Here is a 19,264-nt window from a genome sequence, read left to right as displayed (position 1 = left end):
ATTGCCTGGATGTCAGTAGTATGGCGGGAACATGGGGCATAATTTTGAGGTAACTGGAGGAAAGTATAGGGAATGTCAGAGGTAGTTTTTTTAAACACACAGTGGTGTACACTGCCAGGGTGGAGGCAGAGACAGATACATTGGGGAAATTTAAGAAACTCTTCCCTAGCTAAATGGATGAAGAAGAACAACAGAGGGCTACGTAGGAGGGAATGATTAGATTGATCTTGGAGTAGGTTAAAAGGTCAGCACAACTTTGTGGGCTGAAGGGATTATACTGTGCTGTGCTATTCTGTGTGAAGCAACTTACATGGATTTAAAATGTTGCCAGGATTTGAGGGACAGAGTTATTGGGAGGGGTTAGACAGGCCGGAACTTTTCTTTGGAAAATAGGAGACTCTAGGGCTGGGGATCCCAACCTGAGGTCCACGGACCCATAAGTAATGGTAGGGGTCCATGGCATAAAAAAGGTTAGGAACCCCTGCTCTAAGGTAACCTATAGAGGTGAATAACCATCCAATGTGCAGAAGACAAACTGTGCAAACAAACAATAATGAGAAAATGAGTTATAAAGAGTCCTTGAACGTGAGTTTCTAGGTCATAAAGTCCGTTCAGAGTGACGGTGAGTGAAGTTATCTACACTGGTACAGAAGCCGCATATAGGAACACTGGTACGGGATCGTTGCAGGGTAATAATTGTTCCCGAACCTGGTGGTGTGGGACTGAAGGCTCTGGTACCTCCTGCCTGATGGTAGCAGTGTCCGTGTGCTGGATGTCTTATTTTAGAACATAGAACATAGAATACAGCACAGTACAGGCCCTTAAACCCTGCCACCCATATAACCCCCCACCTTAAATTCCTCCATATACCTGTCTAGTAGTCTCTTAAATTTCACTAGTGTATCTGCCTCCACCACTGACTCAGGCAGGGCATTCCAAGCACCAACCACCCTCTGAAAAGTTTTTATTTTTTAATGTGAAGATACAGCACAGTAAACGGCCCTTCGGCCTAACAAGGCCACTCTGCCCAATTGCACCCATGTGACCAATTAACCTTCTAACCCGTACATCTTTGGAATGTGGGAGGAAACTGCAGCACCCGGAGGAAACCCATGCAATACAAGTTTGAGTTGAGAGTGGAAAGAATTAAAAGGTTCAGTGGAGCAACATCTTCTAAAAAAAAAAGAGGACGGTGGGTATATTGAATGAGCTGCCAGAGGAAGCGTTTGAGGCAGGTACCAAAACGCTATTTAAAAGACAGTTAGACAGGTACATAAAGAGGAAAGGTTTGGATATGTGGGTAAATGGGACCAGCTTGGTTGGTATGGACCAGTTGCCTATAGCATGGGCCTGATTCTGTGCTGTGTGACTATAAACCAGCTGGTTAGATTGGAATTGGTTTATTACTGTCACGTGTACCAAGACACAGCGAAAGGCTTGTCTTCTATATATCCGTACAGATCAGACCACTGCACAGCGTGTTGTGCTGGAACAAGGTAACGCAATAACAATGCAGAATGAAGTGTTACAGTAACAGAGGAAGTGCTGTGTGGGTAAATAAGGCACAAGCTCATTACAAGGTAGACTGTGAGCTCAAGAATCCAACCTACCTGACTAGGAACCATTTAATAGTCCTTGAGCCTGGTGTTATGTACTTTCAGGTTTTTGTATCTTCTGCCCAATTGAGAAGGTACTGTTTGTCTGGAGTGAGTGTGGTCTTTAATTATAATGGGTGCTTTGATGGGACCCATGGAGGGAGGCTGGTTCCTGTGATGTTACTCATCAACCAGACCCTATGGGGACCCACTGTCACCAAAGCATTCTCTAGGTAAGGACAACTACTGGCTCCTTCAAGAGACAACTAATCCCATGACAGTAGTTTGAGAAAGTCAGAAATAAAAAGCTCACACTAACCAAATCTGGCCATAGAACAAAAAGGATTGTCATAAAAATCTACATGGTCAGAACAGGAGATTCTGTACTGCTTCCTGCCCAGCATAACAGATCCACAAAGCCCCACTTTCTCAAGCATCAATACACTTGCATTGAATGCAGCCTTGCCACTGGTGAATGAAACTTCAAAATTATACATTACTTAAAAGATTAAATTTCAGAAAGATCCAAAATTAAAACCATAAAATGCTCAGGTCAGGCAGCATCCATAAGCACTATCAATGCTTCAGCTCAAAGACCCTTCATCAGAACCATTGTGTCCTCTGACCTGAAAAGTTAACTCTTCTTCTCTCTCCATAGATGCTGCCAGCTCTACTGGACATTTCCAACATTGCTTTGTTTTAACTCGTCCGAACAAGGAGTATTGAAGACTGGTGCACGCCAGGAGACCAGACAAAACTGATCCACCCAAACACAATTTTCAAACAGCCTTATACATCTCTTTGCATATGTGATTACATGGAAAAGCTAATTAAGTTTTGATTGTTACATTTCTCTGATAACATCATTATACAGACTTAATTACAGTAAAACTAGGTTTTCATTACTGTCTAAAATACTTAATTATACATAAAACTAACTTAATTTTCCGGATTGTGAGAATAGGCAAAGAAGTGGCAGATGGAATACATTGTAGGGAAGTGTACGGTCATGCACTTTGGAGAAGGAATAAGGGCAGAGACTGTTTTCTAAACAGGGAGACAATTCAAAAATCAGAGGTGCAAAGGGTCTCAGGAGTCCTTGTGCAGTATTCCCTAAAAGTTAATTTGCAGGTTGAGTTGCTGGTAAGGAAGGCAAACACAGTATCTGAATTCGATTTGAGAGGATTAAAATATAAAAGCAAGGGTGTAATGCTGAGGCTTTAAAAGACATTGGTCAGACCACATTTAAAGTATTGTGAGCAGTTTTGGATCCCTTAACTAAGAAAGAATGTGCTGTCATTGGAGAGGGTCCAGAGGAGATACACCAGGATGATCCCAGGAATGAAAGGATTAACGTAAGGGGACTGTTTGATGGTTCTGGTCCTGTAGTCACTGCAGGTTAGAAGAATGAGGGGGGGATCTCATTGAAACCTACCAAATACTAAAGGCCTAGAGAGAGTGGATGTGCAGAGGATGTTCCCAATAGTGGGACGGTCTAGAACCGGTGGGCACAGCCTCAGAATGGAAGCAGGCATTGGTATTTCCTTACCAGGCCATGATGCAACTAATCAATAATCTCTTCCCTACACATTTATAGAAGTTTGTCAAAGTTTTTGATGTCATGCCAAATCTTAACAAACTTATAAGGAAGTAGAGATACCTCTACTTCCTTGGAAGTTTGCAAACATTTCTTTATAATTGCACATAGGTGCTGGATCCAGAGAGATCCTCTGATCTAATAATAGTGAGGAAATTAAAGTTGCTGACCCCCTGATGAGGACTGGCTCATGGACCCCTGGTTTCCTCCTCCTGAAGTCTTGGTTTTGCTGACATTGAGAGGTTGTTGATATGACCCCACCTTGCCAGATTTCCGATCTCCCTCCTATGAACTGATTCATGGCCACCTTTGATGCTCCCAATGACAGTGCTGTCTTCAGCAAACTTAAAGTTGCAAGTTAACATTTGAGCTGTGCTTAGCCTCACAGTCAAGTGTAAAGTGAGTAGAACGGGGGGCTAAGCACAGAGCCTTGTGGTGCAGCTGTGCTGATGGAGATCGAGGAGGAGATGTTGTTGCCAATTTGAACTGACTGGGGTCTGCAAGTGAGGAAATCAAGGATCCAGTTGCACAAGAAGCTATTGAGGTCAAGGCCTTGATTAGATTTTAGGGGATGATGATGAATGCTGAGCTGTAGTTGAATAAGAACATTCTGATGTATGCATCTTTGCTGTCCAGATGTTCCAGGGTTGAGTGAAGAGCCAATGAGATGGCATTGAAGCAGATCTATGTCGATTTCAGGCAGGAGTTGATTTGTTTTCATCAGCAACCTCTCAAAATACTTAATCTTAATGGATGTAAGTGCTACTGGATGACAGTCGTTGAGACAGGTTACCAGGCACCGGTATAACTGAAGCCTGCTTGAAGCAGGTAGGTACCTCAGACTGCCAAAGTGTTGAACAATATTGGCACATTATAATGTAATCTTCAAACTTCTGTACTGCATCCCATCTCTCTACTCTGGAACCTTATCAGTGGTTCCTTGTTGTCACATCAACACAAGCAATACCTTATTTTTACCAGTTATTACCCCTCCTACTCCTGCAATAATGGTAAACATTGGAATCACCTCCACAACCTTGGTCTCACCCTACCAGAGATCTTCCCTTCATCCCACCATCTCTACATGACTTATTTTCTCACTTTCCCAGTTCCTGTGGCCCGTCTTCCTCTCTCCACAGATGCTGCTGAACCTGTTGAGAGTTTCCGGCATTTTTATTTCAGATTTTTACTTTTTTGGATAATCAATAATATCCAAATAGATAAATAAAAGGTTTACCTGTCGAAGTGGAAGCGTTGATGAGTGAGGAAGCTGAGGGTGTACTCCAGACCAGAGAACAGGAAGAGGTACAGGAAGTACACCAGCCCCAGGACTTTCAGAGCCTGCATACCTGGATTGTTATAGAAAACAAAGAAGAAGAATTATCCTAAACACTAAATAATTAACCTAAGAATAATCATCCTGCTTGTGGATTACAGGAGGAACAGAGACTGGCTCACCCAATCAACTTCAATGGGACTGCAGCTGAGAAGGTGAGTAGTTTCAAGTTCCTACATCACTGAAGATTTCACCTGGACTGTACCCAGCAGCTGTGTGGCAAAATAGCGTGTCTTCCACCTCAGGCAACTGAAGAAGTTCAGCATGAGCCCTCAAATCCTCAAGACCTTCTACAGAGGCACAATTGAGAACATCCTGACTGACTGTATCAACCCAACCCCCCCCCCCCAGCATGGGAACTGTACCAACCTTGATCACTGGGCACTGCAGAGAGTGGTATGGACAGCCCAGCACATCTGTGGGACATGAACATTGAGGACATTTACAGCAGCAGGTACAAAAAGAAGGCCTGGATGATCATTGGGGGCACCAGTCACTCCAACCATAAACTACGTCGGCTGCTTCCGTCTGGCAAACAGTATCGCAGCATTAAAGCCAGGACCAACAGCTTCTTTCTACAAGCCATTAGACTTTTAAATTCACATGTCTGTACATTGCAACAGAGTCATAACGCAAAGATTTTTACTCCCTCGCGTTGTGGGATGGATGCAAGATTTAAATCAATTCAATTCATAGAACATGGAATAGTATAGCAGTGACGATAAGCCAAATGTTAACCTACTCCAAGATCAACCTTCCCTCCCACATGGCCCTCCATTTCTCTATCAATCATGTGCTCATCTTAAATGACCCTAATATGACAACAAGGGTTCTCTCACTTTGACCATCAAAACATGGAGGCACCTTCACGAACTTCCACAGCCCCCAATGACCCTGTAATTTCAGTCTCTGAGGCCGATGTGAGAGCATCCTTCAGGAGGGTGAACCCATGGAAAACATCCAATCCAGACTGGCAGGCGAGAATTCTACCACTGAACCACCAATGCCAGACTGGGTACCTGGCAGGTGAGAATTCTACCACTGAACCACCAATGGTGGACTGGGTACCTGGCAGGTGAGAATTCTACCACTGAACCACCAATGGCGGACTGGGTACCTGGACAAGTACTAAAGACCTGTACTGATCCACTGGCTGAAGTGTTCACCAAAATCTTTAACCTCTCGCTTCAGTGGTCTGTTGTACTCATCTGCTTCAAGCAGGCTGCAATTATAACATTGCCTAAGAAAAATATGGTAACCTGCCTCAGTGTCTATAGTCCAGTGGCACTTACTATGACGACGTGATTTGAGAAGTTGATGATGAAACATATGGTTCCTTAAGATTGTCATAACCGGGCGAGGTAGTTGGGATAAGCTCCCACGAACTACTAAATGGTCCCAATGGCGTGCATCTCAAATAGCCTCTCACAACCAAGTCAGGCTCATGGCCTTCACATGTGGCTTAGCTCCTAAGCTCGATGGGACAGTTTCTACTGACAGAAGGGGCAAAGGCGGGTTACTGGTGCCTTAAAACCAGTTGCTTTGGGCAGGTGGGGCTCTTCAGCCGTGGTTGGCAGCTCACCTAAGAGAAGGAAAACTCTGATCTCAAACCTGCGCTGCCTTGCAGCCAGACCCACTCACAGGGACGGTTTTGGGAGTAAACCTGGAGGAAAAATCTGGAGCTGAAGTCCCCAAGGCGGTCCTCTGTTAAACTTTAGTGCTGACTTGCAACTCCTGCAACACCACTGGTGCCGAATTGTAACAGTCTCTGCCATTCCTTTAGATTAATCAGCTGTGTGGAGAGGGGGAGCCTGCTGCCCTGGCAACGGTTTGCTCTCCATATCGTACTGTCCTGACTTCATGTCACATAGACAGCTGGAATGCAGCATCCATGGTCAACCCCGAGCCCCAAAGATGAAACATATCAACTCCTACCCGAGGAGGGACTTGCATCCGCTCCAATTTTTCTATCATCACAACAGCTCAACAGAAGATGCCATTTCATTGACTCTTCACTCAACCCTGGAATGTCTCACCGTGGGGAGCATTTACTATGGACAATAAAGCTGTATACATCAGGATGCTCTTCATTGACTACAGCTCTACACACAATACTAATCAAAACTAATCAATCAGCTCCAAGACATATGCCTCAATATCTCCTTGTCCAAATGTACTGTCAATTTCCTCACTTCCAGGCCCCAGTCAGTTTGGATTGGCAACAACATCTCCTCCACAATCTCCATCAGCACGGGTGCACAACAAGGCTGTGTGCTCAGCCCCCTGCTCTACTCGTTTTACACTTGTGATTGTGAGGCTAAGCACAGCTCCAATGTCATACTTAAGTTTGCTGGTGACACCACTGTCAGAGGTTGAATCGAAGGTGGTGAGGAATCAGCATATTGGAGGGAGATAGAAAATCTGTCCGAATGGTGTCACAGCAACACCTCTCACTCAGTGTCAGCAACGCCAAGGAGCTGATTATTGACTACCGGAGGAAGAAAACAGTCACTCACTCCAACACTGAATTGTTCCTCACTCTCAAGGGCTCTTCATCTTATGTTCTTGATATTTATTGTTTATTATAATTATTTTGTTTCTTTGTATTTACTGTGAATGCCCACAAGAAAATTAATCTCAGGCTTGTATACAGCGACATATATGTACTTAAATAATAAATTTACTTTGAAGTTTGTATCTGCCTCGTTCCACATACCCATCATTCTCTGCAAAAACCTATGTACCCTAGACTTTCCTCCAATCACCTGAAACTTATGCCCCTCAGAATTAGCCATTTCTGCCCTGTGATCTATGCTTTTTATAATTTTTAGTGACAGGTAACTGATGCTGGCAGTTTACCTTGTTTAAACGAATCAGATAAAACCAAGGTTAGTTGAGGTGAGAGCAGAGACGAAAATGATTTAAAGAATTCTACAGGGAACTCATCAGGTCCTGGAGATTTACCAGTCTGCAGTGATGAGGTGGCTGAGGATATTTCCTCTAATGATATTGGTTCATTCAGTCTCATTTTGAGATCAGGAGAGAGCGTAGAGATATTTAAGCTATTTAAAAAATTCTCGACCAAAATGTTATCATTTGGGGATTCAGAGGTGTAAAGTCGGGAGTAAAAATTCCTGAATGTGTCATTGATTTCAGAGTGATTCGAGGTGATGCTTCCGTTTTCCATTCGAATTTTTGTGATGTGTTGTTTGGCTTTGAAGCCCCTTAATTGGTTGGCTAAAAATTTACCAGATTTGTCACCACAAATATAGAACCGGCTCTTGATCTTCAAGATTTGGCATTCAATTAAGTGAGTGGAAATAAGGTCAAATTTAGTTTGGAGTTCCACTCAATTTTTGTACTGCTCTGGATTTTTAATTTGAGCATATTGTTGGTCTATTTCTTTAATTTGATTGGCCAGGTCAAGTCATTCTTTATGGTTCTTTCTTTTCATATTCGCAGTGTAGGAAATACCCCTGAGGTATGCTTTCAAAGCACCCAAATACACTTTAATAACTTCACCAGAATGACTGCCGTGGCTCACCACCTTCTTTCCAAGGGCAATTTGCAAAAGGCAACTAAATGCTCAGATCTTGAAAATAGAAATAATGCACAGAAACATTCAAACTCCTCTATGGATACAAAAGGAGGAGGGTTGAGCATTTGGCTAGCAACCCCATCATGTAAAAACCCAGAGCTACAAAAACTCCAAAGACCTCAGGACCTGGGAAAGGAAGGATCTTCGCCTAAAAGATGTATGAAGTTGTGTGATGAAAGCAGATCAACCTTCGGCCCAGGACAGAGTACTCTGGCAACTGGACAACAGAAATGGCTCAATGGAAAACAGAGTCTAATTCTCTGATTTATTATTTATTCATTGATGGGAAGCTAGGCCGGCATTGATCATCTATCCCCAAACAGAAGAGGCAATTAACAGTGAATCCATTAATGGTTCTGGAGTCACATAGAGGCCACACCAGGTAGCAATGGCAGATTTCATTCTTTGAAGCACATTAATCATGGAAGGACATGTTTGACAAATCTTATTGAATTTTTTGAAGAGGTTGCTAGGAAAGTTGACGAGGGTAAAGCAGTGGATGTTGTCTGTATGGACTTCAGTAAGGCCTTTGACAAGGTTCCACACGGAAGGTTAGTTAGGAAGGTTCAATCGTTAGGTATTAATATTGAAGAAGTAAAATGGATTCAACAGCGGCTGGATGGGAGATGCGAGAGAGTAGTGGTGGATAACTGTTTGTGAGGTTGGAGGCCGGTGACTAGTGGTGTGCCTCAGGGATCTGTACTGGGTCCAATGTTGTTTGTCATATACATTAATGATCTGGATGATGGGGTGGTAAATTGGATTAGTAAGTATGCAGATGATACTAAGATAGGTGGTGTTGTGGATAATGAAGTAGGTTTTCAAAGCTTGCAGAGAGATTTAGGCCAGTTAGAAGTGTGGGCTGAAAGATGGCAGTTGGAGTTTAATGCTGATAAGTGTGAGGTGCTACATTTTGGTAGGACTAATCAAAATAGGACATAATGGTAAATGGTAGGGCACTGAGGAATGCAGTAGAACAGAGTGATCTAGGAATAATGGTGCATAGTTCCCTGAAGGTGGAATCTCATGTGGATAGGGTGGTGAAGAAAGCTTTTGGTATGCTGGCCTTTATAAATCAGAGCATTGAGTATAGGAGTTGGGATGTAATGTTAAAATTGTACAAGGCATTGGTGAAGCCAAATTTGGAGTATTGTGTACAGTTCTGGTCACCGAATTATAGGAAAGATGTCAACAAAATAAAGAGAGTACAGAGAAGATTTACTAGAATGTTACCTGGGTTTCAGCACCTAAGTTACAGGGAAAGGCTGAACAAGTTAGGTCTTCATTCTTTGGAGCGTAGAAGATTGAGGGGGGACTTGATAGAGGTATTTAAAATTATGAGGGGGATAGATAGAGTTGACGTGGATAGGCTTTTTCCATTGAGAGTGAGTTGAGAGTTAGGGGGCAACAAAAGTTTAGGGGTAACACAAGGGGGAACTTCCTTACTCAAAGTAGTAGCAGCTGTGTGGAATGAGCTTCCAGTAGAAGTGGTAGAGGCAGATTCGATATTGTCATTTAAAATAAAATTGGATAGGTAAATGGACAGGAAAGGAATGGAGGGTTATGGGCTGAGTGCAGGTCAGTGGGACCAGGTGAGAGTAAGCACTCAGCACAGACTAGAAGGGCCAAGTTGGCCTGTTTCCGTGCTGTAATTGTTATATGGTTAATGAACCAGGTGGAACTTTTGAAAATATCAGTTTCACGTGGGAAATATGTCTCTACCAAAGGAGGTGTAAGGCACTCCTTCCCTCCGCTAGCCTGCAGGTCACCCTTGGCGAAGGTGTAGCACCAGCTTAACCCCCTGATCAGGCCATGTGAAGCCGTGGGAGCAGGTGATGGATGGTCGTACGAGCAGCCAGTGCACATCACTTGTCTTGGTTAAGTCAGGCAGGCAATCTCTGAATAATATTGATAATAGCTGGCATCATCTATCTTGTAGAGACACTACCCAGAAAAAGGCAAATTTCAAAAATTGCCAATAATAGACCATGATTGCCAGCGTCATATGACACAGCACATAGTGATGGTGATGATGAGTTCTACAGCTTTTCGTACAATTAGTCTGATAACAGTAGAATGGAAGCTGCCCTTGAGACTGGTGGGACGTGCTTTCAGGCTTTTGTATCTTCTGCCGAATGGGCAAGGGAGAGGAGAGAATGTCCAGGGTGGCGGGGGGGATGTGTAGATGAGTCAATTGGAGGGGTGGCTGGTTTGCATATATACATTCTTATTCATTTTTATAATTAGTTAACTAATCCACTATCATTGTAACATGTTTCTACCAGGGTTAGTATATGGTGAACTCTCAAGATAATTGGTTATTGCTTAAAACCAGTAAGTAACCTTCCAAAGCAGCTCACAAAGGATCACTGACTTACTGTCACTGATGGAGCAGACTTAATGTGTAGGAGACAGAAGAAGAGAGGAGATTCCTGGGAGAGTCATCGGATATTCACGCACCTTCTGGAGAGGGAGAGTCCTTCCTTTGTTGGATGGCGGAGAATTGGAACAGTGCCACGGGGCTGAGTAGGTTCACGGCGTTCTGGAAGGTGGAGGAGACTGAGGAGATCTATGAGGAAAGTCAGCACATACAATGTTAGCATTAAAACAGATCAATGTAGAGATGTCCAGTAGGTCAGGCAGCATCCGCAGAGAGAGAGAAACAGAGTTAATGTTTCCTGTCCAAGACCTTTCATCAAAGTTGGGAAATAAAGTAGAGAAAACAAGTTAGTTTTTGAGTTACAGGGAAGATGGAACAGTTAAATAAAGGAAATATATCAGCCCTGGAAGAGACTTCACAGTGGAAAAAGATTTAAACTTCTTCAGGGTTGACATACTGTAACTGGAAGAGACTTCACAGTGAAGAAATCTCTGGCTATCCACTCAATCTATCCCTCTTATCAATTTGTACCCCTCCATCAAGTTTAGAGGGATATAGGCCACAGGTGGGAAAATGGGACTAGCTTAGATGGACACCATGGCTGGCATGGCCCAGCTGGGCCGAAGGGCCTGACTTTTTGCTGTATGACTCTACGGTTCTATGGCTGGTCAGTGGAACAACGCAAGACGCTACACTTTGAAAAGAGAACAAACTTGGGATTTTTGGGAACAACTTTTACCACCTGGCTCGCCACGGTAGCCTAGCAATTAGCGTGACGCCGCTACAGCTCAGAGCGCCAGAGTTCAATTCTGGTGACCTCTGTAAGAAAGTTTGTACATTCTCCCGGTGGCCACATGGGTTTCCTCCGGGGCACCGCTCTTCCACCACAGCCCAAACGTGTACTGTGTTAGTAGGTTAATTGGTGATTGATTGATTGATCTATCTATATATATATTTTATTTCTTACATCCAAGGGAGTAAAAATCTTTATGTTGCGTCTTCATTGCAACGTATAAGCAATAAAGAGGGGAAATGTGGGAGGATATTGCCCCAACACTAAAATTGTATACATAATTGTTCTGTATACATTTATGTACAGTCAGATAGACAATCAGATCAATGTGTATTGATCAATCTGATGGCCTGGTAAATCATCCTGCCACTAGGCTAGGGGTTAAATAGGTGGTTTGCTGGGTGGCACGACTCCTGGGGCCAGAAAGACCTGTTCCACACCCTATCTCTAAATACATACATAGCATGCCACCCATAAAGGATAAGTTCTGTTGCTCATTTATGTGTTTCATTGTCTTACTGTTAATAAAAAATATAACAAAGACATTGAAATAAATGAAGCATTTTAGAAAACCTATTCAAAAAATTATAAACATTAATCTTTTAAAAACACAATTGAAAAATAACATCCATCTTAATAGTATTGTATTTGTAACCATTTACTATCCAAGTACTGATGGTACAGCAGGTCTGTGAGGATTTCAAAATGTATTATCCAACGTCACATGTTCTCACAACCATCCAGCTGATGCCAAGCCAGAGTGAGTCATTTCTTGTGAAAACATCTCACTATTTTTGGGTAAGAAAATGGTATTCGCTGCTTCATCTGACAGTAAAAATAATCATTTTTTAAAATTATGGATGGGGTTTAAATGCTGCACGCCAACAAAATTTGTGCGCGTGCCATAGATTCGCCAGCCCAACCCCACCAAGCCGCACATCTTTATCAGGATATACGAGATTTACCAGGATGCTGCCTGGATTAGACAGCATGTCATATGAGGATAGGTTGAGTGAGCTAGGGTTTGTCTTTTTGGAGTGAAGGAGGATGAGAGGTGACTTGATACAAGATGATAAGAGGCATAGATAGAGTAGACAGTCAGAGACTTTTGCCTAGGGCAGAATAAGCTAATATGAGTGGGCATAGTTTTAAGGTGACTGGAGGAAAGTGTAGATAGGATGTCACAGACAGATTTTATTTCAATATAGAGAGTGGTAGTTGCGTGGACTGCCCTGCCAGAGGTGGTGGAGATACATTAGGAGCATTTAAGGGACTCTTAGATAGGCACATGGATGAAATATGAGGGAAGGAAGGGTTAGATTGATCTTGAAGTAGGTTGAAAAGTCAGCACAATATGTGGGCCGAAGGGCCTGTACTGTTCCATATTCAAAATCCACACAAGCAGTACCAAAGGGCAGGATTGAGGCCAAAATCCCTGGTTTGAGGTGTTAACTATCCTCTCTGCCCCGTCGTGACAACCTTTAAACCTCTCTACATTCCCTCCCCTCCAACCCCCTCTGAACCTCGGTTTCTCCCCAACCCTGCACCATCTGAACCCCACAGACCAAGCCCTCCAAATCTCGTCACACCCTTCCTCCCAGCTTACCCGCTTCTCTCTCGGGAGGGTCTCTGGGAGGAAGAAGAAGACAAAGAGCAGGTCCGACACCACGAGGGCCATGGCCAGCAGCGCGGGTTGGAGGTAGAAGGCTTCGTCTTTGCCAGCCCGCATCCCGAGGAAGGCTCCGATCATGGGTCCAATGGTGAAGCCCAGAGAGAAAGCCACGCCAACCATTGCCTGAGGGGGAAGGGAGACACAGGAGGGTCAGAAGGAGAAGCTGAGAAACATGAACAGCCTGAGAACCTCAAATGTACAATGGGAATGCTGTGGATTGGAGGGAAATGCAGTATGGTGGCATGGCACAGGTCAGCGCGGTAACACAGCGGTTAGCACAACGTTTTACTGTACCAGTGATCAGGGTTCAATTCCTGCTGCCGTCTGCAAGGAGTTTGTACGTTCTCATAACCACATGGGTTTCTTCCAGGTGCTCCAGTTCCCCCCCCACAGTCCAAAGACCAACAGATTAGTAGATTAATTGGTCACTGCAAACTGTCCGTGCTGGGCAGAGTGGCTCATTGGGCCTGATCCAAGCTGTATCTCCAAATTAAATAAATAAGTAGGGTGATAGAAGGATATAGGGCAAGCCAGAGGTAATAAGAGTCATATAGCACAGTTACAGGCCCTTCAGCCCAACCAGTCCATGCTGACCCAAGTTCACATCTCTTTGTTTGGCCTGTATCCTCCTCAACCTTTCCTATCCAGGTGTGTTTTAAATGCTATTAATGTACCAAAGTGGGTACTGGATGAGGTAGGAGACGGTCTGCATGAATGTGTTGGGCTGAAGGGCCTACTCGCGTGCTGCCTACCTCTAGAACTGCCTTTGCATGCCAATGGGCGCCACAGTAGCCTAGCAGTTTCTGCAATGGTAATAAACCTTGGGGCACCAAAGTTCAATCCAGCACCATTCCGTAAGGGGTTTTCGATGTCCTCCCTGCGGAGTACATGGGTTTCCCCAGGGTGCTCTGCTTTCCTCTCAATCAATCGTAAATAGTCCCATGATTAGGCTAGGATCAAACTGGGGGTTGCTGGGTGGCGAGGCTCAAAGGGCCAGAGGAGCCCAACACTCCGGCAGTGGACCACAAGACCCCCTCCCTGGCCACTTACCATGCCTTTGCTGCGTGCCTGGGGAGACGGAAGGTCAGCAATGATTGCTGTGGACAAGCTGACATTCCCTTTGCTGATTCCACCCACTACTCGGGACAGGAGGAAGATCCCAAAGTTCCTTGAGAGAGCCCAGAGTGCATATGAAACTAGGAGCCCAGCCTGGAATTTGGGAGAGAAAAGTGGTGAGTCAATGTTCAAGAATCCTCTTCCCACCTCCCCTATCTGCAGCCATTAATCATCTTCAACCCTCTGCTACCTTCACCTATCACCTCCAAGACTCTGTTGCTATCTCCACCCCTCCTTCTTTCATCTGCCTGTCACTCTTCCTCACCTGCATCCACCTATCACCTTGCAGTAACAATTTCATCCCTTCGTTTCATCCTATTTCCCCTCTATTCTCCCAGTCCAGGTGAAAAGTTTCGATTTGAAACATCAGCTGTCTATTTCCCTCCACAGAATGCTGCCTGACCTCCTGAGTTCCTCCAGCATTTTGTGTGTTGCTCTAGATCCCAGTATTGCAGTCTCATGTCCACTGTGTGCCCAGGATAATTTCAACATTGTACAGTAAAGCACAGTACAGGGGCCATTCGGCCCACAATGTTGTACCACCCTTTTAACCTGCTCTAAGATCAGTCTTACCCGTCCATCCTTCATAACCCTCCACTGTTCTTTCTTTCTTTCTCTCTCAATCTTTTTTATTGAGTTTCAAGTGGATAAACATGACAATGATAATGATACAAAGAGATGGGGATTACATTAATAACGGTTAACATATACGGAAACAGACCCCGAGTAACGTGTGTAATCTAAGTCTCCCAATCTCTTAGTAACTGAACATGAAAAAGATTCAAAAAAAAATTTGCAAGAGAAAAATGAGTCCCCCTAAACTAAAAAAAAACAAAAACAAAACAAAAGCTGGACTGCCAAGTTTCATCGGTTAAGATCGTTATTTGTCATTAACTCCGCTCCTCTATACACGAACAAAAAGTGATTGAGAAGGATTTGGAAAAGATCAGCTTACATCACATGAAAATGTTGAATAAATGGCCTCCAAGTTTCTTCAAATTTAACCGAAGGGTCGATAGTGCCGCTCCTAATTTTTTCCAAGTTTAAACATGTTATAGTTTGGGAAAACCATTGAAATGTAGTAGAGTATTGTTCTTTCATCCATGTGCGCCTGTTCCACCACCAGCCCTGGCTGTGCCACACACCCACCGCTCTGTGTAAAAGACTTACCTCTGACATCCCCCCTATACTTTCTTCCTATCAACTTAAAATTATGCCCCTTGTATTGCCCATTTCCACCCTGGGAAAAAGTTCCTGGAGGTTCACTTGATTTGTGCCTGTTATCATCTTGTACACCTCTGTCATGTCTCCACCAATCCTCCTTCGCTCCAAAGGGAGCTTGCTCAACGTGTACACATAAGTCATGCTCTTCAATCTAGACAGTATCCTGGTAAATCTCCTCTGCACCCTCTCTCAAGCTTCCACATCCTTCCTATAATGACACCACCAGAACAGAGCATAAATCCCCAAGTGTGGTCTAACTAGAATTTTACAGAGATGCAACATTACCTTGTGGCTCTTGAACTGAATTGCCCAGTTAATGTAGACTGGACACCATAGGTCTTCTTAACCACTCAACTTTGAGGGACCTCTTTCTAACCACCCCATTACAGGAAGGATGCTGAGGCTTTGGAGAGGCTGCAGAAGGGGTTTACCAGGATGCTGCCAGGATTAGAGGGCACTGCACTACCAGGTCAGACAAAGCTGGGTTGTTTTCACTGGAGTGCCGGAGGGTGACAGGAAACCTGGTAGAACTTTAGAAAATTATGAGAGGTACAGGCCACAAGACATAGGAACAATATTAGGCCATGTGGCCCATAAAGTCTGTTTCACTGTTCCATCGTAACCGATTTATTTTCCCTGTCAACCCCATTTCCTGCCTTCTCCCCATAACCTTTGACACTTACTAATCAAGAACCTATCAACCTCCACTTTAAATATACCCAAAGACTTGACCTCCACAGCTGTCTCTAGCAATGAATTCCACAGATTCACCACCCTCTAGCTAAAGAAATTCCTCCTCATCTCTGTTCTAAGGTACGTCCTTTTATTCTGAGGTTCTGCCCTTTGGTTCTAGACTCTCCCACTACTGGAAATATCCAGGCCCTTCGATATTCAATAGGTTTCATGAGATTCCACCTATTCTTCCAAACTCTAGCGAGTACAGACCCAAAGCCATCAAATGCAACTCACGTTAACAATTTTATTCCCGGGTTAATTTTCATAAATCCTCTCTAATGTGAAGAGAGGAACACAAACATGACAATGGAAAACAATCACAGTTTACCTGATGTTGAAAGTTTCAATACGCCCATTTAGAAAGTAAGTTTTCCAACAGGTGGAAGATAAGTTGTTCTTCCAGTTTACACTGAGTCTCTCTATGGAAACGAGGAGACTCAGACCGGAACAGGAACGGGATTGGGAATCGGAGTCTTTGGGTTGTGGTGGGGCAGGGAAACAAGTGTGGTCATTTGGGTGGCGTGGTAGTGTAGTAGTCAGTGTGACACTTTACAGCACCCACAATTACTGATCGGGGTTCACTTCCACCACTGACTGAGAGGAGTTTGCACGTACTCACTGTGACCGCATCTCCGGTTTCCTCACACATTCCAAAAGGCTTATGGGTTAGTAAGTTGTGAGCATGCTGGAAGGATGGCAACGCTTGTGGGCTGCCCCCAGCATATCCTCAGACTGAGCTGGTCATTGATGCAAACGACGCATGTATGTTTCGATGTACGTGTGACAAATAAAATTAATCTTCAATCTCCCTCATCTCCACACAGACAGGACCATCGATTGAACAGCATGATTGAACCTACCATGGTCACCATCATCAGTATCCTGCGGCCAAAGTAGTCAGAGGCAGCGCCAGTTACGGGAGACACGAGGAACTGTAGCACTGAGAAGATGGATCCAATGAGTCCTGGACAGAAAGGAAATAGCCCTTTATTTCTTTCATCCATGTGCCGATCTAAGAATTTCATAAATGCCCCTGTTGTATCTGGCTCTCCTACCTCCCCTGGTAGGATACTCGACACACTCACTATTCTGTGTAAAACACTTACCTCTGACATCCCCCTATACTTTCCTCCAATTACCTTAAAACTATGCCCCCTCAGATTAGCCATCTCCATGCTGAGCACAGTCTCCAGCTGTCTGCTCGATCTATGCCTCTTATCATCTTGTACACCTCCATCAAGTCTCCTCTCATAGAAACACAGAAACATAGAAAATAGGTGCAGGAGTAGGCCATTCGGTCCTTCGAGCCTGCACCGCCATTCAGTATGATCATGGCTGATCATCCAACTCAGAACCCTCTCATCTTGTTTCGCTCCAAAAAGAAAAGCCCTAATGCACTCAACCTATCCTCAGGAGACATGCACTCTAATCCAGGTGGCATTTTGGTAAATCTCCTCTGAACTCTCTCTAAAGCTTCTACATCCTTCCATAGTGACCAGAACTGAACTCAAGTTTCCATGTGTGGTCTAACCAATGTTTTATAGAGTTGCAACATTACCTCACATTGTAATTTCATGCACTGACCCATGCTCTAAATTCATCACCTTTGTTCCTGATACACCTTGCATCAAAATAGACACACTTCAACCCATCCCACTGTCAGCAATTTTGCCCCATCCTTCCTCACAGTCCTTCTACATACTGTATTTACCCCTTTACCAACTGCTCCATCCTACCACTCTGGTTCCCATCCCCCCCCTGCCAAACTAGTTTAAGCCCTCCCCAACAGCACCAGCAAACCTGCCCACAAGGATATTGGTACCCCATGTTCAGGTATAATGGTGGGAATGTTTTGAAGAGCTGAGTGACCTACTCTAGCTCATGTTTTCTAGTATTCAACAAATCCCTCCTGATCCTACCCATTGCTAAGATCATCTTGTGTTACACTGCACATACTACATGTCACAAAGACGTACATCAGGAGTTACGCACACAGTGAGCCCTTCACTAGGTACCTCCTGTACCTGACAAATGTCTATGTTCCTGGTCTTCTGCTGCTGTAGCCTACACATGACAAGATTTGATATGTTGCACATTCAGAGATGCTCTTCTGCCCACCACTGTTGTAACGCCTGGTTATTTGAGTTGCTTTTCACCTTCCTGTCAGCTTGAATCAGTCTGGCCATTCTCCACTGACCTCTCATTAACAAGGTATTTTTACCCACAGAACTGCTGTTCTCTGAACGTTTTCTGGTTTTCGCACCAGCCTCTGTAAACCACGGAGACTGTTGTGCATGAAAATCCCCGGAGATCGGCAGTTTCTGAGATACTCAAACCACCCCATCTGGCACCAACAATCATTCAAAGTTACTTGGATCACATTTCTTCCCCATTCTGATGTTTGGTCTGAACAACAAATGAACCTCTTGACCATGTCCGCATGCTTTTATGCATTAAGTTGCTGCTGTATGATTGGCTGATTAGATATTTGCATGAACAAGGTGTACAGATGTACCTAATAAACTGGCCACTCTGTGTATACAGTCAATAATATACCAACATTGGACTAAGTTAAACTAGTGTGTTCTTGCAAAAGTTTTCAGCACGTTGTACAGCACAGCCACCTGCAAAGAAGCAGTTATACTCACCCCCAAAGAGGACAGTGTTATATTTTCTTACACTGGGAACCCCAATTACATCAGCAAACCAGTCCACTGAACGTTGCAGCGATTGATAAGTGCCGTCCTGTCAATTACAGGTGGAGTAAAGTTATACAGTGTTTTCTTTTCTTACATATAGAGGTACAGCATGGAACAGGCCCTTCCAGCCCAACGAACCGCACTGCCCAGCAACCCACCGATTTATCCCAAGTCTAATATCAGGACAATTTATTATGACCAATTAATCCACAAAGTGTTATGCCTTTGGAATGTGGGCAGAAACAGGAGCACTCGAAGGAAGCCCACATGTATCATGGGAGAACGTACCAACACCTTACAGATGATCACAAACACCAGGAAATCTGCAGATGCTGGAAATTCAAGCAACACACACAAAATGCTGGAGGAACTCAGCAGGCCAGGCAGCATTTATGGAAAAGAGTAAATAGTCGAAATTTTGGTCCTGATAAAGGGTCTTGGCCCGAAATGTCGACTGTTTTCTCTTTTCCATAGATGCTGCCTGGCCTGCTGAGTTCCTCCATACCGGTGGTGTTGGAA

The 19,264-nt window shown here is 44.1% G+C and overlaps 1 protein-coding gene across 2 annotated transcripts in view; it reads right to left on the bottom strand.

Moving 5' to 3' along the window:
- mfsd10 (major facilitator superfamily domain containing 10) overlaps positions 1-19,264 on the bottom strand; it is a 35,075-nt gene that overhangs the window by 11,666 nt on the left and 4,145 nt on the right. For both annotated transcript variants that reach the window (XM_073047934.1, XM_073047935.1), the window contains exons 3-8: positions 18,695-18,791; positions 16,907-17,010; positions 14,022-14,180; positions 12,906-13,094; positions 10,587-10,695; positions 4,430-4,541 (exon numbers count right to left, since the gene is read on the bottom strand). In XM_073047934.1, the coding sequence (XP_072904035.1) occupies positions 4,430-4,541; positions 10,587-10,695; positions 12,906-13,094; positions 14,022-14,180; positions 16,907-17,010; positions 18,695-18,791 (770 nt within the window). The remainder of the gene's footprint in view (positions 1-4,429; positions 4,542-10,586; positions 10,696-12,905; positions 13,095-14,021; positions 14,181-16,906; positions 17,011-18,694; positions 18,792-19,264) is intronic.

Source organism: Hemitrygon akajei, chromosome 6, assembly GCF_048418815.1.
Source record: "Hemitrygon akajei chromosome 6, sHemAka1.3, whole genome shotgun sequence".
Taxonomy (NCBI): Eukaryota; Metazoa; Chordata; class Chondrichthyes; order Myliobatiformes; family Dasyatidae; genus Hemitrygon; species Hemitrygon akajei.
This window is presented reverse-complemented; position numbering and strand designations above follow the sequence as displayed.